Raw genomic sequence first — 25586 nt, forward strand, 5'->3', positions numbered from 1 at the left:
TGGCAGCATCTCGAGAGAAGGAATGGGTGACTTTTCGGGTCGAGACCCTCCTCAGACTCAGAGGGTTATGGATGCCTGAAATGTCCTGTCAGGGGTGGTAGTGGAGCCGGATATTTAGTTTAGTTTAGTTTAGAGATACAGCGCGGAAACAGGCCCATTCAGCCCACCGGGTCCACGCCGACCAGCGATCCCCGCACATCAACACTATCCTATACCCACTAGGGACAATTTTTACATTTACCAAGCCAATTAACCTACATACCTGTACGTCTTTGGAGTGTGGGAGGAAACCGAAGATCTCGGAGAAAACCCAGGCAGGTCACGGGGAGAAAGTACAAACTCTGTACAGACAGCACCTGTAGTCGGGGTCGAACCTGAGTCTCCGGCGCTGCATTCGCTGTAAGGCAGCAACTCTACCTCTGCGCCACTGTGCCGCCCAAATATGATAGATGTATTTAAGAGGCTTTTAGATAGGCACATGGATATGCAGGGAATGGAGGAATATGGATCATATGGAAGCAGATGAGTTTGTCATGGCTTCATGTTCAGCACAGACATTGTTGCTGTGCTGCATTTTTCTATGTTCAATGTTTCCATGTTCTACGAACAAATGTGAAATTGCAGAGAAATGTTAATGAAATGCAAACTTCTGGGCTGGAGTGGCTGCTTGTCTGGGAATGCTGAATCTAGTTTTGAAGTCAAGTTTATTTGTCACATACATATACAAGATGTGCAGTGAAATGAAAGTGGCAACGCCTGCGGATTGTGCTAAACTACAAAACAGAATAGAAAAAAAAAAATTTAACACAAAATTAAATTAATACAGTAAATTAAATTAGTCCCTGGTGATATGAGTCTGGAAAAAACAGAGTTGAAAACTGAACTTAATCATCGTGCAATGTATTTCTCCCTTTTATTTCTTAATTTTTATTTTATGTTTTATTTTATTTAAAACCTTGTATTTCTCCCTTCTCGCACAAAGATTTGATTCACCTTTTCCACTTTACAACCCAACCCCTCCCCTGCAGCAATACCTTTTGCTATTCATGCTGTCACCACTAGGTTCCTCTGTACGGTCACTTAGCCAGGCAGCTCAGGGGAGCAGCCTCATTGTCCAGCAATCTTTGTTTATCGAAAACGTGAAAAATTAGCAGATGCTGAAAATCGGAAATATAAACGGAAAAATTCTGGACTCGGGTCAGGCAATATCTTATTGTTCATTCCTGACCTCTGCTGTTGCTGGAATGGACACATCTGCTGTTGCTGGAATGGACACATTCTCCTTGCGAACAGGCAGGTTTTCTCTGCGTGCTTTAGGTTCTTCCCACATCAAAAATGTGCTGTTTTGTAGTTTAATTGGCGTTGCTTGCTTACACACCATCTTCTATATTGCTTTCTCCTGTAGTAGTTGGAGTCACATAAATGAAAACTACATACCATAAGCAGATATTTACCTATAGTCAAGAGCTACACATTTAATTCATCTACTAGTTTTGTTAATATATGATCTCTCCAACTGCAAGGGGTTTTGGATTTTAAGTGTTCTTAATTCCAATGGACTACCTCCTCCTGAAGGCAATGGCTTCATTCACTCCAGTTTGGATTTCTGGTGCCTTCTGACATGACCTTCCCAGCAAAGGCTGAAAAAGAGAACCCATCCACCAAGTCAGACCCTGGTAACATGGGTTACCCTCTGATGAGGCCCTCACAAGGGCCCCGTAGCTCCACCTCCCCTCAATCACAACAGGGATAGAGTCCCTCTTGTCCTCACCTTTCGCCTCATCAACCATTGCATACAGCACATAATCCTCCAAAATTTTCGCCACTTCCAATGGGTTCCCACCAATCATATAATCCCATCTCCACAGAGACCGTTCCCTCCTTATCTCCCTGGGTCACTCATCCCTTCCCACCCAAACCACCCCTCCCTGGGTACCTTCCCTGCAGGAGATGCAACACCTATAGCTCCTCCCTCAACTCCATCTAGGGCCCCCGACAGTCCTTTCAGGTGAAGCAGAGGTTCACATGCACCTCCTCCAACCTCATCTGTATCCGTTGTTCTCAGTGTGGACCTCTATATGTTGACGAGACCAGGCGCAGATCGTTTTGAGAACCTTTCTGCCTTTGCCTTCGATCTCCTATTTCACAAGTTATAGGAGTAGAATTAGGCCATTCGGCCCATCGAGTCTACTCTGACATTCAATCATGGCTGATCTCTGCCACCTAATCCCATTTTCCTGCCTTCTCCACACAAACCGTTCTAATCAAGAACTTATCTATCTCTGCCTTGAAAATATCCACTGACTTGGCCTCCACAGCCCTCTATGGCAATGAGTTCCACAGATTGACCCTCTGACTAAAGAAGATCCTCACCTTTTTAAAAGAGCACCCTTTAATTCTGAGGCTGTGTCCTCTGCTCTTCGATTCTCCCACCAGTGGAAACATCCTCTCCACATCCACTCTATGCCTTTCATTATTCTGTAAGTTTCAATGAGGTTCCCTGTAAACTACAGCGAGTAGAGGCCCAGTGCTGTCAAACGCTCATCACATGCTAACCTACTCATTGCTGGAATCATTTTTGTAAACCTCCTCTGGACCCTCTACAGAGCTTGCACATCCTTCCTCAGATATGGGGCCCAAATTTCCTCACAGTACTCCAAATGCGGCCTGACCAGCGCCTTATCGGGCCTCAGCATTGCATCTGTTTTTGTATACTAGTCCTCTTGATATAAACTTTTATATCAAGTGATATAATAGTCCTTACTATTAACTTTTTAGCACTCCCAAGTCCCTTTGCATCTCCGATTTCTGGATTCTCCATTTAGAAAATAATCAACACCTTTATTCTTATTATTTTCCTATCACCTTCTCCTTAGTAATTGCAACTCCACTAACTTCTACCCCCTGACTCTCGTGGATTGCAGGCACACTGCTGGTGTCTTCCACTGTGAAGACTGATGCAAAAAAGTTATTCAATTCTTGATTTCCCCTTACATCTCCTGCATCATTTTCCAGCCGCCCAATGCCCACTCGTGCCTCTTTTTTACTCTTTATATAATCCGTGGAAACTCTTGCTATCCTCTTTTATATTATTGGCTATCTTACATTCATACTTCATCGTTTCTCTCCGTATTGTCCTTTTAGTTACCTTTTGCTGCTTTTTAAAAACATCCCGATCCTCTAGCTTCCCATTAATCTTTGCAATGTTATATGCCTTCTCTTCTGCTTTTCTGTTGCCCTTGACCTCCCTTGTCGGCCATGGTCGTCTTATTCTCCCCATGGAATCTTCCTCTTTGGAATGAAATGTTCCTGCAAATTCCGAATCATCCGCAGAAACACCTGCCATTGCTGCTCTACCGTCATTCCTACATTCCAGTCAAACTTTGCCAGCTCCTCCCTCATGCTTCAGGATTCCCCTTTGCTCAGCTGTAATACCGACACATCCGATTTCACCTTCTCCCTTTCAAATTGTATCTTATCATATTGTGGTCACTAACTCCTAGTAGTTCCTTTACTTCAAGTTCTCTGGTTCATTGTACAACATTAAATCTAGAATTGCCTTATCCCAGGTATTTGCCAAACATTTTCAATCCCCTTCCCCGTCCCATAGCGACCTGTCTGTCCTGGGCCTAGTCATAGCGAGACCATGTGCAAATTGGAGGAACAGCACCTCATATTTCACTTGGGCAGCTTACAACCCAGCGGTATGAGTATTGATTTTTCTAATTTCAAGTAACTCTTGCATTCCCTCTATCTCCGTCCCTCCCCTACCCTAATCGTCCTGCTAGTTTCAATGTATGTTCCCCTCTGTTATTACCTCATACACAGCCAACAATGAACCATTGTGGGCTCCACCTTTCCTGAGTCATCAGTGTCAACTCTGATTTGTTCTGTACCTTTTCATACCTTTTCTTTACCTCAGCTCGCTCTCTAAGTTACTGTGCCCTCCATAATGTTTGGGACAAAGACCCATCATTTATTTATATGCCTCTGTATTCCACAATTTGAGATTTGTAATAGAAAAAAATCACATGTGGTTAAAGTGCGCATTGTAAGATTTTAATAGTGGGTATTTTTATACATTTTGTTTTCACCATGTACATATTACAGCACGGTTTATACATAGTACCTCCATTTCGGGGCACCATAATGTAATTTTGTTCATGAAGCCTTCCACAGACAGTGGTCATTGACAAATCCACACCTGACTTCTGAAGAGTGTTTCTGATCTGTCGGACAGGTGTTTGGGGATTTTTCTTTATTATAGAAAGAATTCTTCTATCATCAGCTGTGGAGGTCTTCCTTGGCCTGCCAGTCTCTTTGCGATTAGTAAGCTTACCAGTGCACTCTTTCTTCTTAATGACGTTCCAAACAGTTGATTTGGGTAAGCCTAAGGTTTGGCTGATGTGTCTAACAGTTTTATTCTTGTTTCTCAGTCTCATAATGGCTTCTTTGACTTTCATTGGCACAACTTTGGTCCTCATGTTGATAAACAGCAATAAAAGTTTCCAAAGGTGATGGAAAGACTAGGTGCTGAGAGCTCTCTTATACCTGCATTAAGGCGGCATTTAAACACACCTGAGCAATTATAAACACTGTGAAGCCATGAAGCTGTGAATCTCAAATTGTGGAGTAGAGGCAAATCAATAAATGATGGGTCTTTGTCCCAAACATTATGGTGGGCACTGTACATTGTACCAGATTTAATTCTGCCCAGAACTGGCAACCAGCAACGTTATGACCAGGAAATATCTTGTAATGGAGCATAGGGTGGCTGTACACAATCAGAAATGGTACCAGCCAATGAATTGCCAATTACATGGATCTTTCAATAAATGAGACCTCTTATTTGCATAGATGTATCGGGATCAGATGTGACATTTTACCCCTGCATGGAACAATATTTAGCTCAACGGGTCAGACGGCATCTCTGAAGAAAAGGAATAGGTGGCGTTTCGGGTTGAGACCCTTCTTCAGACTCACCTGAAACGTCACCAATTCCTTTTCTCCACAGATGTTGTCTGCCCTGCTGAGTTATTCCAACGTTTGTGTCTATCTTCAGTTTATACCAGCATCTGCAGTTCCTTCCTGCACAATATTTAGCTCACCGAAATACCAAGATCCCACTAGCTCCAGATACCAACACCCATTTCCAAAGATTTCAATAAGATGGAATGGCTGCACTGAAGTTGACAGGATTTTGACTGAGCCAAGTAACTGCCTATTATTAGCAGAATTGCAGTGATAATGAGCCAAAATGGGTTTTGATGAAAGTAACTCAAACTCCATAAAACAAAAACAAATGTCATAATTTGTTTTTTTATTGGTCAGAGGATAAACTTTGTCCAGAGAAAGGACATTCAAGAACAAAGTGTGATTGCTCTTCCACTGTGATGCAGAGTCATGCGAAGGAGTGCAGTGTTGCTGAGATGCATCTGACAAACGAGAGGCTTGTATAGAAAACAAAGATAAAAAATTGAGCTTGGAGACTGCCACAGGTACAGGGAAAATTGCAATATTGCCATCTTTGCACAGAAAAACATATCAATCAAGTGAAGCTATATTGAAACAGCCATTGGTGCACACTGAAACTGGAAGCTTTGATGATTCTTCATCAAATATTTTATTGAGAACACTGCACTATCACACTTCATAATTCTCAATACAATTTTAATTGAAAGGGTTAAGACAAAAAGAAGTGAGATTTTTAGTCATTGCGTACATCTCTAATTACCCTAAATTGAGAAGGCATGTCAGAGTCAACACCACAGGTGGGTCTGGAGTCAAGTCTTTAACCAGACCAGGCAAACGTGGCAGAGCTCCTTCCCTGAACGACATCAATGAACTCGATTAGCTTTTACAACAATTCAGTAGTTTCATGCCTCCTTTCGCTGACACTGGCTTTTTATTCCAGATCTAATTAATTATTCAAATTTAAATTCCCAACTACTGCAGTGGAATTAAAATTGGTGTCTCTAGTTAAATAGTCCAGGTTTTTGAATACTAGTCCAGTAACTTTAACACTACATTACTGCTGTGACATCGAGCTCCTTGTAACCAAAATGCAAATACACAAGTTAAATATTAATAAACCCAATGTTTGAGTATTTATATTAAACTGTACAATAGAAAATATAATAAAGCATTACATATAAACAAAAAAATAAAATGTACTTATTTAATACTAACCACAACACAAGCATTATCTTTCATGGACACGTACGATACTATTATCCCACGTATACACACATCCATACAAGTAGACACACAATGTAAATGCCATGCTAATGCCAATAGTAATCATGTCGAAAATGTTATGCATGTACTTTAATGTTATCAGAATTTATGAATTTTAGCAGTTCTTGCATCAGAACAACAAATTAATGTTTAAGTGATTAGTTGTCAATTTATGCAAAATTAAAAAATGTACAAGCAATAATTACTTGTACAAATAAATGTACAAGCAATAAAATACTCAGGCAACTTTTTACATTAGTCACTGGTGCCATCAACATGTCATAAGTACTAAATGAACATTTGCCTCACTTGATTCAGTCATTGTGTACATTTGGTGTCAGACCTCACTGACAGCATGATCACACAGGGAAGACTTAAGCACAGCATAATACAAACATAACAGTTCCATTTAAATTCAACAATAGCACATATTGATCTGTGTTGTCTCATATGTTTCGACTGATCAGTTACATAGTGATCAATCTATGATTGCCAAATTACAGTTACAATTGTGCTTTGTTTGCATTGGCATCAATTAGTCAACTACTATTGTAAGTCCAGAGGGTTACCGTCCTGTCAGCAGATGAAGATAAGAAAGACAGATCTTCGGGGTGCCATCTGCACTGGATTACTTTGTCCTTATGCTCAGATATTACTGTTGTAGGAAGTGGCTTTATTAGATCTCCTGTTGACAAATAATTAAATGTTACCCAAGTCTATAACTGCAGAAAATACAAATATTTAATGCACAAAATCATGGTTTTTCAAAAATGCACACCCAATTGTAAAATGACCTTGTTTTTAGATTTCCATTAAAGTGCAATATTGCTGCAAGATACATAGATTTATTCTTCAGTTTCATTGGTATGCTAAAATAACATGGCCAATTTTGAAAACAAAAATAAATTAATTTTTATCCCGAGTGATAGAATATTGCAGCTCATTGTTCCATTATCAGTACACGTGATAATTAAATCCTCTTGACATCCTCAAATAATTTAGTGGGCTAACACACCACATTGGCTCGCAAAGTACCAGATCGGTTTGAACCTGAAACATCACCCATTCCTTCTCTCCAGAGATGCTGCCTGTCCCGCTGAGTTACTCCAGCATTTTGTGTCTATTTCGATCGGTTTGAAGTTTGTATTAGCCATATCAACCAGGTTAAAGATAGTCAACCTTGTTGTCTAGTAAGATAGACACAAAATGCTGGAGAACTCAGCAGGTCTGGCAGCATCCCTGGAGAAAAGGAATAGGTAGAGTTTCGGGTCGAGACGTCTTCAGACCGAGAGTCAGGGGAGAGGGAAATTACAGATATGAAGAGGTACAAAGAACAAATGAATGAAAGGTTCACACTCAATCTGAGCAACCATGCATGCTGAGCTAAATTGTGCTTGAACAATTCTCAATGGAAAACCTCACTGATCAAGGATGGCATCAAGATTAAATGATGGATGCAGGCTGCTCCCTACCATTGAAATATACTAAAAAACAGAAATTGTTACCTTTAGTAGAGGCAACACAAAAAACATAGAAAGCTTGACTGATATTCCAAAGAAATGAGTGAAAGTGACAATCCAAATCTACAGTTAACAGGATTTACCTCGCAAATCTGTGACTTTAACAGTGGTGTCATAAGATCCAGTAAGTAGGTAGTAAGCTCCTGGAGAGAACCTCACTGAACGTACATCACTGCTATGCGGCTGGTAAATTTGTACCATTCTCCCTCCTCGAATATCGTACAGCATGCAGCTGGAATCCTCCTGGCCTGTAGCTAGAAGTCGTCCACTTGGGTCTACAGCTACAGAAGCAACAGCACTGCCTGGATAATGGAAGCAACACAATGATACACTGTCATTTTCCACATTTTAAAAGCCAGCAGGTGGACTTTGTGTTAGTGTTATCAAGTACATTCAACAAGAAGCACATATAAAAAATGGATATTCACCAAATGAAAGTGGCTATAATTGACTGAATATGTTCAAGGATTATTTACTAAGCATTGATATGGGATTATCAAAGTTTATCTAAAAGCAGAGCACACAATATTAGTCATACTTCATTCCTGGGTTAATATAGCATCTTTAGAAGACCAGAAATGAGTTCTTTATGCTATATTTTTCTGTTATTTATAATATAAATATAATTTTAAGGGGCTATTTATTTCTATTTTCTAAAAATAAAGTAGTAAAATAACTTTTATGATATAGGCGGCACAATGGAGCAGTGGTAGAGTTGATGCCGTACAGTGCTTGTTCCATCCTGACTACGGGTGCTGTCTGAATGGACTTTGTACGTTCTCCCTGTGACCTGCATGGGTTATCTGAGATCTTCGGTTTCCTCCCACATTCCAAAGACGTACAGGTTTGTAAATCAATTGGCTTGGTGTATGTGGAAATTGTCTCTCGTGTGTGTAGGGTAGTGTTAATGCGCAGGGATCGTTGGTCTCAGTGGGCCGAAGGGCATGTTCCCGAGCTGCATCTCTAAACTAAAACTAAACCAAATCAACAAATTAAAAAACCATTCAGGCAATGGTCATGTTTTATGTGAGTACATGTAAAGAAATTGATAAAAATTAACACAGGTAACCAAAGTGGTAAAATCAGAGCATGTGCCTTGTCAATGTTTATGGAATAACATTGCTTATTCTGTCTGAGAACAACCAAAGTCAACCATTGTAGTTTATGATTCACCTTATAGTTTAATTTAGTTTCGAGATACAGAGGGGAAACAGGCCCTTCGGCCCAACGGGTCCTCGCCGACCAGCGATCCCCGCACATTAACACTATCCTACACCCACTAGGGACAATTTTTACATTTATCAAGCCAATTAACCTACATACCTGTTCGTCTTTGGAGTGTGGGAGAAAACCGAAGATCTCGGAGGAAACCCATGCAGGTCACGAGGAGAACGTACAAACCCCGTTCAGACAGCACCCGTAGTCGGGATCGAACCCGAGTCTCCAGCGCTGCATTCGCTGTAAGGCAGCAACTTTACCTCTGCACCACCGTGCTTTTACTATGATTGGTTTTTGCTTGTTGGAACACAGCGAACATTAAGAGTTCATTGCAGGAATGTGTTTCATATAGGTCTCTGTGTTAATAACACAATCACCCTGTCCCTTCAAATGTTATTGCAACTTGTAAGAGTATTTATTAATTCTCCAGACTTCATCCAAAACTACAATCTTCTGCACCCTTGACAGTACCACATTAAATCGCTCAGTAAAAACATTACATTTGAAACTGCATCTTTCAGATGATCACAGACATATTTTTAGCACAAATTTCCTCTTCAAAATAGTGTTTTTGCTGACTGGATAGCATGGAACAAAAAAAGCTTTTCACCCTACCGGTAAATCTGTTTGGGAACAGCTCTGCCCAGGACAGGAAGGCTCTGCGGAGAGTAGTGCGTTCGGCTGAACGCACTATGGGAACTACACTCGCCCCCCGCAGGACCTATACATCAGGAGGTGCAGATCCAGAGCCAGCAACATTATGGGGGACCCCTACCACCCCAGCAACGGACTGTCCCAGCTGCTACGGTCAGGCAAACGCCTCCGCTGTCACGCTGTGAAAACAGAGAGGATGAGAAGGAGTTTCTTCCCACAGGCCATCAGGACTGTTAACTCTCATATCACCAGGGATTAATTTAATTTACTGTATTAATTTATTTTTTGTGTCAGATTTTTTTTTTCTATTCTGTTTTGTAGTTTAGCACAACCCGCAGGCGTTGGCACTTTCATTTCACTGCACATCTTGTATATGTATGTGACAAATAAACTTGACTTGACTTGACTTGAATAAAGTAAACTAAGTAGAATTTGAACCTTTCTATTCTGCTACATACTGAGCAGCAGACACTACGATAATTGGTTTACATTATCAAATGACACTTGAAAGGAAATGAACAAAATAGCAGAAATACATTTACCTGATCCATGAAATGCTGTCCCAACAACACGAACACAACTCGGCACTCTCAAATCCCAGAATCTTACAGTCTTGTCTTGTGAGCCAGAAGCAATCATCCATCCTCCCCAAGTATAAAGTGCAAGAATATGACCTAAAATCACAATAAATACAGATATTCATCATTCTCAAAGCTGCTGGCCTGATGAGCCTGTAGAGCTCGTTCAAACAGCAGTCCCATTCATCCACTTAATCTTTTCTTTAGAAGCACTTATCCAAATCCCTTTTGAATGATCTTATTTAAACTAATCCTTCACCCTACTTAGGCCTACATTTACAAATTAATAAGGCCAAAGGCTGACAAGCACCCTGGCCCAGATGGTTTGAATCCTAGAATCCTAAAAGCTTGGAGTACAGGACCAGTGGGTACACGAGTTACAGAGTCGTAGAATCACACAGCAAGGAAACAGGTCTCTTCAGGTCTGCCAGCCTATGCTGACCGAGATGCTCCACTAGATCTGGTACATTAATGCATCAACCATTGCGATATATGTACACTTATCAACTATGCCATTATAAATGACACCTTTTCCATTATTCTCTGCACATGCTTTCGAGCTATGAAGGCAATATCAAGATGGATTTTTTCAGTTTATTTCATACCAGTGTGTCCACTGAGTGCGTGCAATCCCTGGCCCCTCTGACAATCTGTCGTGTAAATATTACAATCTCCAGCACCGGCACTGATTAAGATTGCCCCTCCACTTTCTGGGCCCTCCATAAAAGCAAGATCACGGATTGTACCATCATGCATGCTGAACTCCAAGTCGGGACCTGTGGAGAAAACATACGACAGTTTAGATTTTTAACCAACTCTAGCAATAAAGGCACAACGTTGTGATTTATTAAAATAAAGGGTCTTCAGTCTGAAATATACTCCCTTTCCATAGATATTGCTCCGCTATATCTCGCATGTGTATCTTGCATTTTCTGATAGATTTACTAGCTTTATTTTTGCAATTTGCTACAACCTCCATGTCAAAATATAATAGTAAATTAACTGGAATGAGCACTTTGACTACACTCACAGAAATTAGAAATCCAGGTATTCTTCCAGAGTGATTCAAGTCAAGTCAATTTTATTTGTATAGCACATTTAAAAACAACCCACGTTGACCAAAGTGCTGTACATCAGTTCAGGTACTAAGAAACGAACATACAATGGCACACAAACATAACAGCACATACATAAACAGTTCACAGCGCCCCCTCAGAGGGCCTCAAACGCTCAAACGATTCAAGATTAGTGAGACTGCAAGTTGATTATTCCCTCAATGGAAAATCTCATAACTGTCATTCTTATATTGCAGAATCCAATTTAAAGGGAGGCAATTATCATGGGGAGCATAATTTTGCTATCACAACCTATGATCAATTAAAGGTCAGGGCACACTCCAGACTCATGAACACATATGATCCGACATTTGAAAGTAGTGCATGACATGATGTGCTAAAGCTGTGGTCCATCATGGATACTGACCTCCCCACCATCGAAGGGATCTACAGATGCTGTCTTAAAAAGGCAGCTAGCATCAACCGGGAATCACCACCCTGGCCTCACTCCTGCCTTCAGGGATATAGAAAAGTCTGAAAACTAACGTCCGCGTTCAGGAACAGCTTCTACCCAACAGCCGTCAAGCTGTTGAATACTACAAACTCCAAATACAATCTGTCTTGGTTTCACCAGGGACTTCAGGTTTTATTCTGTTTGACACAATATCGTTTTTAAAATTTATTGAGCTTCTCTTTTTCTTTGTTTATTGAGTACCTTTTACAAACCTGTTGTGCTACCGCAAGTAAGAATTTAATTGTACATTTGACAATAAAACACTTGAGTTGTATAAGATTATTAAGGGGTTGGACACGTTAGAGGCAGGAAACATGTTCCCAATGTTGGGGGAGTCCAGATCAAGGGGCCACAGTTTAAGAATAAGGGGTAGGCCATTCAGCACTTAGGCTACAGAGAGAGGTTGAACAGGTTGGGTCTTTATTCTTTGGAGCGTAGAAGGTTGAGGGGGGACTTGATAGAGGTTTTTAAAATTTTGAGAGGGACGGACAGAGTTGACGTGGGTAGGCTTTTCCCTTTGAGAGTGGGGAAGATTCCAACAAGGGGACATAGCTTCAGAATTGAGGGACAAAGGTTTAGGGGTAACATGAGGGGGAACTTCTTTACTCAGAGGGTTGTGGCTGTATGGAATGGGCTTCCGGTGGAAGTGGTGGAGGCTGGCTCGATTTTATTATTTAAGAGTAAATTGGATAGGTATATGGATAGGAGGGGATTGGAGGGTTATGGTCTGAGTGCAGGTAGATGAGACTAGGTCAGGGAGAATGGTCGGCGTGGACTGGTAGGGCCGGACAGGCCTGTTTCCATGCTGTAGTTGTTATATGTTTGTTATATGTTATATGAGGAAAAACTTTTTCAGTCAGAGAGTTGTGAATCTGTGGAATTCACTGCCTCTGAAGGCAGTGGAGGCCAATTCTCTGAATGCATTCAAGAGAGAGCTGGATAGAGCTCTTAAGGATAGCGGAGTCATGGGGTATAGGGAGAAGGCAGGAACAGGGTACTGATTGAGAATGATCAGCCATGAACACATTGAATGGCGGTGCTGGCTTGACCTATTGTCTATTGTGGATTTTGGATGTGTTTCAATCCGCATTTACTACGAATCGCGGGGCTTGGGTCGGCCCGCTGCAGACCTTTCACCGTCCGGCGCGGCCTGGAATAGGCCACGGGATTTTCTCCGCCCGGCGGGGGCTTCAATGTCGAGAGCCCTGACCGCCCTGACGTGGCAACTTCAACAGCCTGATCGCGGGAGAAGACGGCAGGGAAGAGAAAAGACATTCTGGCCTTCCATCACAGTGAAGAGGTGACTGGAGGAGACTCACTGTGATGGATGTTTTTTTTTGTTTTGTGTTGGTTTTGTGATTGTGTGTGTTATTGCTTTATTTTTATTGCTTCTTATTGTTGGACTGTGGGTAACGGAATTTCGTCCAAAAGACATGTTTTTTGGATGACTATAAAGGTTATTCTGATTCTGATATGACTGCTGATGTTAAAACTAAAGTAAAACAGCTCTGAGACTTTTGCCAATGCTTCATATGTCTCAGAGACAATTTCCCATCTTTGCAGAAAGATCCACAGTCCATATTATGGTTTATCTTGGAATATAAGCAAAAGGAAGTCAAATATTTGTCTTTGTTGAACAAAAGGCACAAAGCGGAATGATCCTGACCTGAAACGTCACCAATCCGAGTTGTCTAGGGATGCTTAGAAGGTCTGAAGAAGGGTCTCGTGCCGAAACATCACCTATTCCTTTTTGTAAACCAGCATCTGTAAAGACATACTGTAATTCTTTGTTCCAGTATGTCTTTGTTATTTCAATTTGGTTGCAGATTCTTGTATATTTTGCCCATTAAAACATTGACTTTTAATTTTTAAAATTAGCAATGAACTCAAATATCAAATTAAACCTTGTTAACATGAAAGGATATATTTAGTCAAGAGTATTTTCATTCCCAATCTAAAAAACTATATCAATCACACAAAATTGCACTCCAACGTACCTGTAGCATTGCAGGTCTCTGCACTAAATGGCAGCACTTTTACATATTTGTCATTTGATCCAGTTGCTAACAGTTGTCCACACTTACTCCAAGCCACACAATAAATCGATCCTTTGTGGTGCTTGTTCCTTTTAAACTTAACTACAGGTTGCTCTGGTGAACTGTATGCACTACAAAAGGTGGGAACATTCATGGGGATAAAAGTAGGAGATGGTTTTAAAAACATGATTATGTGACAGATACTAACATAACAATTCTGTCCCATAAAAAAACGAATTGGCTTCATTACTTCACATTTAAATTTTGTAACTTAGTTCTATTACGCCAATCACTGGCAAGATATATATAATATATAATAGGCTAAAAATGATGTTTAACAACCAGGGAAATTGGAATACACTAAATAGTATTTATATGTAGATAATTTTGCTAATAGGTAAATAAAGCCCAGTATATAAAAATTGAATTGGTGATTGCCTCACAAAACAAATCTTAAAGCTCAAAATTCAGTTAAAAAAAATAATGTAATTAGATTGTAAAAAAGCTTGAGTGAATGGGACATGGAGTATGGCAGTATGTCAAGTCATTGACAGCAACAGTTGATCAGAAATAAAACAAAATCACAAGATTAATTATGTTACCTTGGGTCAATAACATCAGGGTATGCACAAACTCGCAAGGTTTTGGTATTGGAACCAACTGCATAGAGTGTTCCACTTGGATGGAATGCTACAGCTCTTATGGCTTGAGTATCTTCAAGAGTATTAATGGCAATAAATTGCTTTTTGGATCTATCTTCCTATTCGTGCAATAAAAACACAAATTCACATTAAAGCTTTAAAAATAAACAATCTACACATAATATATAAAACACAATTTTACACCAGATTAATTAAAGTACAAGATGTATGTATTTGAAAATTAGTGACACTGTAAGGTTTTGACTGCTTCTTGGATGAGTAAGTTTTGATTTCACAGTTAGATAAATCAAGGTTTCTTCATGATTAATTAGATGTTCAAGGTACATAGAAATCCAAACAACGAGCACCACTTTCATATTAAGCTCACTCTCAACCTACTCAAGAATATCTCACACATATACACAAGACCAGAAACTGAAGGACCAGGAGCTGAGGATACTGAAATCTTCAGCAAAAACCACAAAGTGCTGGAGTACCAAAGGAAGGGATGGAGGTGGAAGGGGAAAGGGAGGGCGGGTTATCGAGAGAAATAGATGTGCATCCAGTTGGAGCACAGGGAAGAGAGGGGGGAGGAAAAAAAGAGCAGGGGTGGAAACTACATAAAGCTGGAGAATTCAATGTTCATACCGTTTGGTTGTAAGCTACCCAAGCAGAATATAAGGTGCTATTCCCCCAGTTTGTATGTGGCCTCACTCTGGTAATGGAGGAGGCCCAGGACCGAAATGTCAGTATTGGAATGGGAACAGGAGTTAAAATGGAATACACTAGATGCAACATGCAGATCCAGCAGGCCTTGGCGGACCAAGCAAAAATGTTTGGTGAACATTCACCTACTTCATGCTTGGTCTCAGCGATATAAAGGAAGCCACATCAGGCTTACCAAATGCAGTAGATGAGGAAGTAGGAAATAAACTTGCTTATAGAGAAAGTACTCAACAATTCGCTAACATACATGTGCTTCACTATTCCTGGACAGATGAGTATTTTGAGTGGGGTTTACATGGTCATGAACAGTGGGAAGGCTTCTATTCTCTCAGACAGCTTAATTCTTTCAGAAAGCCATCAAACTGAGCTATTTGGTCGAGGAAAAGCTCACGATGTGGATTTTTTTTAATCAGCAAGGAACATGCAAGGTAGTAAGCATACTTAGAGAATTCCAAAGTCAAAATTGGTAAAATATAAAGTTGACCTATGTAACTCAAGGGGAAATTCAGTTTTAAAAAAAGGCAGAAAATGGAGTCCAACGCTGGAGTATCTTAGCAGGTCAGGTGGCATCTCTCGAGAACATGGATAGGTGACGATTCGGGTAGGGATCCTTCGTCAAGAATGATTGTGGGGTGGGGGGAAGAAAGCTGGAAGAGAGAGGCAGGTAATAGGTGACAGAGAGAGGCAGGACAGGTGGACACAGGTGAGCATTTATTTTTGATAACTCGATGATTGGAACAGAGTTAAAAGCAGGAGGCAGATGGATTGAAGAGTTATAAATTGTGAAGCAAGAGGAAGGAATGTAGGAGTGGGGAGAAGGGGAGGGCAAGAGAAAGAATACTCAAGCAAAATAAAATAATTTATTGTTAAAAAAGTCTCAGGAAAGAAATGTTAAAATTTCTTAGAAGCCAAAAAACACCAATAAGAAACAACAGTTGGCAAATAGAGGGGGAGAACAGAGAGGTGAATAATTTTCCTAAAGCAAAAAAAAAAAAAATTACAATTAAACGTAATTGCTTTCATTCTGCATGCGAGGGAATTTTTGTTAGCTCACAATATGAAGCAGACACTAATTTGATCATTGAGAAAATTGCACAAATGAACCACACCTCTTCATTCTTTGTGCCATTTCCACTCAAGTTTTCTGCTCTTGGTGGGCTTATTGCAAGAGCTGTTGAACCAGTACAATCTCCCCTGTATTTTAAAAAAAAGTGAATTTTTTTTGTTAACCACACTAGTAACTGGTTGTATGACATAACTAATATAATTATGAAGCATAACAATATAACTAATTAAAAAAATCGGTTCCAAACCAACTGACTTAAAATGCTGCTTCAGCTCTGTCAGTACATCACAATCATTCTTAGTTCATGGTTAAATTTGGGACCCATCCACACGTGCTGGGTTTAGATCAGACAAGGAGTCATACAGAGTCTTAGAATCACAGAGTGGAAACCGACTCTTCGGTCCAACTTGCCCACACTGACCAACATGCCTCATCTACACTAGTCCCAATGTATTTTTAAATGGTGTGACTGTATCTGCCTCAACTACCTCCTCTGGCAGCTCGTTCTATATACTTACCAATCTTTGTGTATAGAAGTTGCTCCTCAGGTTCCTATTAAACCAAGTCCTGTGGTTCTTGATTCCCCTACTCTGGGTAAAAGACACTATGCATTTACCCTATCTCTCTCATGATATTACACACTTCAATAAGATTACTAATCAGCCTCCTGCACTCCAAGGAATAGAGCCTGCTCAACCTCTCCCTGTAGCTCAGGCCCTCGAGTTCTGGCAACATCCTCGTAAACCTTCTCTGCATCCTTTCCAGCTTCACCATAACTTTCCTATAACAGGGTGACCAAAACTGAACCCAATACTTTAAATGTAGCCTCACCAATGTCTTGTACAATTGTAACATGACATCCCTACCTCGGTACTATATTGTGTCAGGATATCCTGGTTTGGGTCAAATCATGCCACATTGTGCCAGGCAAGACTAACTCAGTATCACCATCATCACTAGAAAACAACCTGGAAGCAAACAAAGGACTTGACCTGGAAAGGGAAAGTTATTTTCCTGCCTCAATTTCAAATTTGACTTGGTATCAGCAGCAGGGTAGGCAATAAGAGACTGAATGGGGAACATTGACTGGGATTGGGGACAGTCCTGAGCTCTGCATCTCCTCCACCCCCATTCCCCAGCAGTTCTTTTATATTTAGGATTACATACTTTAAATTTTAAAAAACATGATCTTTAAGGGTGATTGTGATGTAAATGTAATGTGTTTCAGTTGGGGCAGCATTTTATGTCAGTTAGTTTGGAACCAAGATTTTTTTAATTAGTTATATTACTATGCTTCATAACACTACTGGTTATGTCAAGATGATTTGGAGAAATAAACTATTAATATTGAATTTGCCATGATGCAAATCCTCTCAATTTACAATATTAGAAGCACTGCCTTAGTATCTGGCCAGGTCTAAAACATTAGTTCCACATGTTTCATGCAAATTCTCCAATACATTACAATTATAGGTAACTATAAAAGGTAACACTACATAATTCCAATTAATACACACAAGTGTCTTACTTGTGCATAGAAAAGAATGAAGATGCTTCAGAATATGGAAACGCATTTCCAGTGTTGGATTTCGTTGGAGTACTTGTGCCATCTGTTAATTCTGAATTTTGCTGTTGAACTTCAAGAGGCGTTATAAAATCGGGCGTTGGAGAATCATTTTGTACAGTTGTCTGGTTTCCATTGCACTGTTGATCAGGAGACTGTGCCTCAGTGCTACCATTCTCCATTCCTACATTTAATTCTTCCAATTTTTGCATCGATCTGATTAAAACAAAATTCAAACCATAAATTTCAGATATGGCTTGGTAAAAACAGGTTCACAAAATATTATCAGGAAAACATGGTACAAGATACTTATGTGTAGGAAGGAACTGCAGATGCCGGTTTACACTGAAGATAGACACAAAATGCTGGAGTAACTCAGCGGGTCAGACAGCATCTCTGGATGGGATGGGTGACGTTTCAGGCCCAGACCCTTCTTCAGACTGAGAGTCAGGGGAGAGGGAGGTAGAGAGATAAGGAAGGGTAAGGTATGAAAACGAGACATCAAAAGAGATGTGGCTTTAGGAAATAAATTATTATTAGATAGAAGGTGACAACAAAGCAAACCGAGATAAACAGTCAGACTGGTTGGAGAATTAGGAAGGGGAAGGGATGGAGAGAGAGAGAAAGCAAGGGTAACTTGAAGTTAGAGAAGTAAATATTATTACCACAATAATTAAGCTACCCAAGCGAAATATGAGGTGCTGTTCCTCCAATTTGCACTGGGCCTCACTCTGACAATGAAGGACGCCCAGGACAGAAAGGTCAGTGTGTGAATAAGAGGGGGATGTGTGATGAAACAATTACTTTTAGGAGGGCAAGAAAAATGTTAATGAAGGCATGTTTGTACTAGAGTGGAAACTTGCCTGCTGAGGAACTGCTCTGTGAGGTTCTGTTGCTGAGCTGCTCCACCTTCCTCATTGACTCCCCCTTCCAATAACATCTGCTGGTACAGTTGCTTTTGTTGCTCCTTTTGCTCCAGGTGCTGTTGGTAGCGCATCCGCTGTCGATAGTATTCCTGAAATTGATCTGCAGATTCCCTCAGCTGAGATTAAACAACATGAGATCTAAAACTATTTGTATTTATTATAACACTCAGTATCATTTGAACTTTTCTGTTTTCCATTTCTGTCAAATCGGCATATTTATGTTAATGTTCTGCTGAGCTGCACAACTGTTGCCAAGAAATGTAACTTCTAGCTTCATATTTCAACCACACAGTAAGATCACTGCTAATTCTGCTCTGGGTAATAATTCGGTGGTAATGCAATCCCCAAAAGAACTGGATCATTCAACTATTCAAGCAAACTTCTGGTTATAAAAATACGTTGAAGAATTTTTATCTTCAAAACAGAATTAAAAGACACACCATATAAGATTAAGGAGCTTGAGACAGTCAAAGGATCAATAATTGCACCACCTTCTTCAAGGTGGATTTATTATTGCACTCCAGCTCAGGGTATCATAAAGCTTCATTGCAGATCCAGGTGACTGAAGAAAAAAAATCAACATCAATATACACAGAATTAAGAACAGAATTAAGGGGGTGCTGTGAACTGCTTATGTATGTGCTGTTATGTTTGTGTGCCATTGTATGTTCGTTTCTTAGTACCTGAACTGATGTACAGCACTTTGGTCAACGTGGGTTGTTTTTAAATGTGCTATACAAATAAAATTGACTTGACTTGACACAGATCATTCCAACAACAATTTTTTTTCAATCACACCCACACTATGAAAGAAGCTGGCAATGTTATTCAAATCATAGTACCCTAACATTTTGTCAATTTGATTTAATGACTAAGAATTTAGACATAGCTTCCTGACTTGGTCGCTTTGCTTCTTAAAAGACCTTGAGATACTTGTCAAAACTCCAGCTCTTGTCATCCACTCTTAAGTGGCATTCTTTGGAAACAAAAACAACAAATTTCACATTTTTTTAAAACCAGAAACAAAGATGGGAAGGCCAATTATACAACAAATAGCTTGCACTTCTAATCCGTCTGACATTTCTTGCCAAAATATAGAACTCGATCCTGAAAAAGTACATTTGATAATCAAAAATGTTGAGAAAATAATTTGGTCAGATCAGTGTGGCAATGACGAATGCCCTCACCTAATTTTAGTTCCAGTGGATTGAAACACATTTCACATTATTTGATATTTTGGGATGGGATTGTAAATTTGCGATTAATTAGATGAATTTGAAGACCATAATAAATCCAAACTCTGAAACATGGAATAACAAGCACTATAACTATCTAAAGCGCTCGCCGTCACTGTGCACTTAAGCTACAGAAAACAGTTTTTCGCATTTACATGCAGAAGTCAAGCTCTTACAAGACATGCCTGTAATTTAGTAGTTAAGCGTGTTATTTCAAATTACTTCTGTGGACAATGGAATGCTGACATAAAAGCAGAATAATGGAAAATTGGCAAGACTCGATTTTTTTAGATTTAGAGATACAGCGAAGACACAGGCCCTTCGGCCCACCGGGTCCGCACCGCCCAGCGATCCCCGCACATTAACACTATCCTACACCCACTAGGGACAATTTTTACATTTACCCAGCCAATTAACCTACATACCTGTACGTCTTTGGAGTGTGGGAGGAAACCGAAGATCTCGGAGAAAACCCACGCAGGTCACGGGGAGAACATACAAACTCTGTACAGACAGCACCCGAAGTCAGGATCGAACCTGAGTCTCCGGCGCTGCATTCGCTGTAAGGCAGCAACTCTACCGCTGCGCCACCGTGCCGCCTAAGAGCCTGAGTTATAGGGAGAGGTTGGACAGGCTGGATTTTATTCCTTGGGGTGCAGGAGGCTGAGGGATGGTCTTAGAGAGGTGGATAAAATCGCGAGGGGAATAGATAGGGCGAATACAGTCTTTTTCAAGTAAGGGAATCAAGAATCAGAGGGCATAGGTTTAAGGTGAGAGGGGAAAGATTTAATAGGAAGCAGAGGGGCAACTTTGTGCACAGAGGGTAATGAGTATATAGAATGAGTTGCCAGATGAAGTAGCTGAGGCAAATGCAATAACAACATTTAAAAAACATTTGGACACATACATGGATAGGAGAGATTTGGAGGGATACTGGTCATAAACGTGTCTTATTTGCATAGGGCACTTAGGTCAACATGGACGAGATGGGCCAAAAGGGCCATGTATGAGCTTTATGAATGGATGACATAGGACACCATATGTAGAGAAAGGGAGCACAATTGTTGTGAAACTGGTACTTTTATTCATACCTTTATAATGATGCACAAACATTTGGATTCCCTTTAATTCAAAATCCCTAAATTAATCTGATAACTGTCTTACTTTCCCCTTTCTGAAGAGAACTTTCTCCGATCACACCTGCCCTCCCAAACACAATTCTTTTAATTCCTTCCCCCAGGAAGTGATTTTTAAATATCTTGGTATATTCTTTCAAAGTCCTACACTGATAATGAATGCAGCTTTAATTAAACAGCGTTAACCTACATCCCTTATCCACATTCTACCAAACTTTCCTGTAACTAACTATCCTTAATTTGTTTTGTTCCCATATAATTTATGATACTTTATTGCAAGCGTAGTAGCCTCCCAAGGTATACAAATGCACAATGAACTTTGAAAATACAAAGACAGATATTATATGGAAAATAAAACTCAAAATTTTCATGCAATTTAACACTTGCCTCATTCTTCTCCACTTTTGGGGTAGTTGAATTTAACGCTGCTTCCATTGAATTACATGGGGATGCTTCATCCTGTATTGAAGCTTCATCAGTACCAGCAGAATGCTGAACTATTGGCACTGGGGATTCTGTCCTATTGAGGCATGGGGAAATGCAACAGGAAAATGAAAAAATAGCTTATTGAGCAAAGCAAAGACTGCATGAAAAAACAACACAGAGAGAATTATTCTCATGTAATAAATTGCCTGCAAATAGAATATACAGTGCCTCTATAATGTTTGGGACAAAGACTCATCATTTATTTATTTGCCTCTGTACTCCACAATTTGGGATTTGGAATAGAAAAAAATCACATGTGGTTAAAGTGCATATTGTCAGATTTTAATGAAGGGCATTTCTATACATTTTGGTTTCACCATGTAGAAATTACAGCAGTGTTTATACTACATCCCCCATTTCAGGGTACCATAATGTTTGGGACACAGCAATGTCATGTAAATGAAAGTAGTCATACTTAGTATTTTGTTGCATATCCTTTGCATGCAATGTCTGCTTGAAGTCTGTGATCCATGGACATCATCAGTTGCTGGGTATCTTCTCTAGTGATGCTCTGCCAAGCCTGTATTGCAGCCATCTTTAGCTTATGCTTGTTTTGGGGGCTAGTCCCCTTCAGTTTTCTCTTCAGCATATAAAAGGCATGCTCAATTAGGTTCAGATAGGATGATTGACTTGGCCACTCAAGAAGTGACCATTTTTTAGCTTTGAAAAACCCCTTTGTTGCTTTAGCAGTATGTTTGGGATCATTGTCTTGCTGTAGAATAAACCGCCAGCCAATGAGTTTTGAGACATTTGTTTGAACCTGAGCAGATAGGATGTGTCTATACACTTCAGAATTCATTATGCTGCTACCATCAGCAGTTGTATCATCAATGACGATAAGAGAGCCAGTACCTTCAGCAGCCATACACACCCAGGCCATAACACCCCAACCACCGTGTTTCACAGATGAGGTGGCATGCTTTGGATCTTGGGCAGTTCCTTCTCTCCTCCATACTTTGCTCTTGCCATCACTGATATAAGTTAATCTTCGTCTCATCTGGCCACAAGACCTTTTTCCAAAACTGTGGTTGCTCTTTTAAGTACTTCTTGGCAAACTGTAAACTGGCCATCCTATTTTTGTGGCTAACCAATGGTTTGCATCTTGCAGCGTAGCCTCTGAAGGGTAGACAGAAGCTTTGCCCACGGAGAGATTGTCAAAGACTGGGGGGCACAGTTTCAAGGTGAAAGTGACAACGATTAAAGAAGATGTTCAGGGCAATTTCTTTTACACAGTGTCTCAAATATTTGAGTGCCTCAAATATCCTGCCAGTGTAGCCACCTGGCTTCTGAAGAGTGTTTCTGATCTGTCGGACAGGTGTTTGCGGATTTTTCTTTATTATAGAGGGAATTCTTCTGTCATCAGCTGTGGAGGACTTCCTTGGCCTGCCAATCACTTTGCGATTAGTAAGCTCACCAGTGCTCTCTTTGTTCCTAATGATGTTCCAAACAGTTGATTTTGGTAAGCCTAAGGTTTGGCTGATGTCTCTAACAGTTTTATTCTTGTTTCTCAGTCTCATAATTGACTTTCATTGGCACAACTTTGGTCCTCGTGTTGATAAACAGCAATAAAAGTGTCCAAAGGTGATGGAAAGACTGGAGGAAAGACTAGGTGCTGAGAGCTCTCTTATACCTGCATTAAGGAGGCCATTAAACACACCTGAGCAATTACAAAAACCTGTGAAGCCATGTATCCCAAACAATATGGCGCTAAACACTGTGTAATTTCTACATGGTGAAATCAAAATGTATAAAAATGGCCTTTATTAAAATCTGACAATATGCACCTTAACCACATGTGATTTATTCTATTACAAATCTCAATTTGTTGAGTACAGAGGCAAATAAATAAATGATGAGTCTTAGTCCCAAACATTATGGAAGGCACTGTAGAAAGGTACAGCACAGGAACAGGCCCATCAACCGACAATGTCCATCCCAAACATGATGCCAAGAAAAACTAATCTCACCTGACAGCTCATGATCCATATCCCTCCATATCCATGTGCCACTTTAAAAGCTTGTTAAACACCATTATCGTATTTGCCTTCACCACCAACACTGGCAGGATATTTGAGGCACTCAAATATTTGAGACACTCTGTGTAAAAGAAATTGCCCTGAACATCTTCTTTAATCGTTGTCACTTTCACCTTGAAACTGTGCCCCCCAGTCTTTGACAATCTCTCCGTGGGCAAAGCTTCTGTCTACCCTATTTATGCCTCTCATCATTTTATACTCCTCCATTACGTCTCACCTCAACCTCTAGCAGTCCAGAGAAAACAACCTCGGTTTGCCCAACCAGTCCTCATTGGTAATACTTTCCAGAGCAGCTGGTCTTCCACTAAAACTCTTATGCATCCCCTCCAAAGCCTCCACATCCTTCCTGTACAGGGGTGACCAGACTGCACGTAATACTCGAAATGTTGCCTAACCAAACCAAAGTCTTATAGAGCTACATCATGACTTCCTGACCCTTATAGTCAATGCTCCGATCAATAAAGGTGAGCATACCACACGCCTTCTTTACCACTATCTATGTGTGCTGCCACTTTCAGGGAATAAATCATCTCAAATTATAAGTTAAGTTAAATTCAAATTGAGAAGGTGTCAAGAAGAGTGTGCGAAATGTTGATGTTGACATGAAAATGAAGCATGCACAGTTACTGGCAGAATGCACAAGATTCTGCTACCATTTCATGCTCCTCCAAACCAGGAATGCTGTCAAACGCGATTACCAGAAATCACTGCATTGAGAATGCTGGTGACGTGATTAGTACGTTTGCAGATGACATTCTTGCAATTGAGGGAGTGCAGCGTAGGTTCACGAGGTTAATTCCCAGGATGGTGGGACTGTCATATGATGAAAGAATGGAGCGAATGGGCTTGTATTCACTGGAATTTAAGATGAGAGGGGGATCTTATAGAAACATATAAAATTACTGAGGGATTTGACACGCTAGATGCAGGAAACATGTTCCCGATGTTGGGGGAAGTCCAGAACCAGGGGCCACAGTTTAAGAATAAAGGGTAGGCCATTTAGAACTGAGATGAGGAAAAACCTTTTCACACAGAGTGTGGTGAATTTGTGGAATTCTCTGCCTCAGAAGGTAGTGGAAGCCGATTCACTGGATGCATTCAAAAGAGAGTTAGATAGAGCTAGCGGAATCAAGGGGTATGGGGAGAAGGCAGGAACGGGGTACTGATTGTGGATGATCAGCCATGATCACATTGAATGGTGGTGCTGGCTCGAAGGGCCGAATGGCCTATTCCTGCACCTACTGTCTATGTTTCTATGTATCAAGATTGGTGGTACGGTAGACGGTGAGCAAAGTTACAGCAGGATCTAGATCAACTAGGCCAAGGAATTGCAAACAAAATTTATCTCAAAGTACAAAGTTGTGCATTTTGGGAGATTAAACCAAGCAGGACAGATACAGTAAATGACAGGGACAAAGTGGTGAAGATGATTTTTGGAACACTTGCCTTCATCAGATGGGATAGTGAGTATAAGAGTAGGAATATTATGGTACAGTTGTCATGTTGTTGATGATACGACCCCTGGAATACTATGTGTGAAGAAGGGGCCTGATCCAAAAGATCACCTATCCATGCCCTCCACAGGTGCTGCCTAAACTGCTGAGTTACTCCAGCACAGTCTTCTTTTGGTAAACCAGCATTTGCAGTTCCTTCTGTCTCCATACTATGTGTAGTTCTGGCTGCCTTACTATGGGAAGAGTGTGATTAAGCAAGAGGGTATAGAAAATATTCTTCAATCATATTTCCAAGACAGGAGTATTTGTGTTAACAGGAGAGACTGGGGCTGTTTTGCCTGGAGTGATGGAGAGTTAATACAAACCCTTAACCTTATAAGAAGTATATAAAATCATATGGGGCATAGACAGGGTAGATGATAATTGTCTTTTCCCCAGAATAGGGGAGTCTAAAACAAGTGTGTAGATTTAAGGTGAGGAGGAAAATTTAAAGAGGACCTGAGG

The 25586-nt window shown here is 40.4% G+C and overlaps 1 protein-coding gene across 2 annotated transcripts in view; it reads right to left on the reverse strand.

The window, feature by feature from the left end:
• Nucleotides 1-4048: 4048 nt before the first annotated feature.
• LOC144597967 (WD repeat-containing protein 47-like) overlaps nt 4049-25586 on the reverse strand; it is a 42354-nt gene continuing 20816 nt past the window's right edge. For both annotated transcript variants that reach the window (XM_078407816.1, XM_078407817.1), the window contains 10 exons: nt 21494-21626; nt 18673-18851; nt 17774-18025; nt 16289-16373; nt 14415-14572; nt 13774-13943; nt 10813-10983; nt 10172-10303; nt 7841-8059; nt 4049-6922 (listed from right to left, as the gene is read on the reverse strand). In XM_078407816.1, the coding sequence (XP_078263942.1) occupies nt 6777-6922; nt 7841-8059; nt 10172-10303; nt 10813-10983; nt 13774-13943; nt 14415-14572; nt 16289-16373; nt 17774-18025; nt 18673-18851; nt 21494-21626 (1645 nt within the window). In that variant the 3' untranslated portion in view covers nt 4049-6776. The remainder of the gene's footprint in view (nt 6923-7840; nt 8060-10171; nt 10304-10812; nt 10984-13773; nt 13944-14414; nt 14573-16288; nt 16374-17773; nt 18026-18672; nt 18852-21493; nt 21627-25586) is intronic.

Source organism: Rhinoraja longicauda, chromosome 11, assembly GCF_053455715.1.
Source record: "Rhinoraja longicauda isolate Sanriku21f chromosome 11, sRhiLon1.1, whole genome shotgun sequence".
Lineage (NCBI taxonomy): Eukaryota > Metazoa > Chordata > Chondrichthyes > Rajiformes > Arhynchobatidae > Rhinoraja > Rhinoraja longicauda.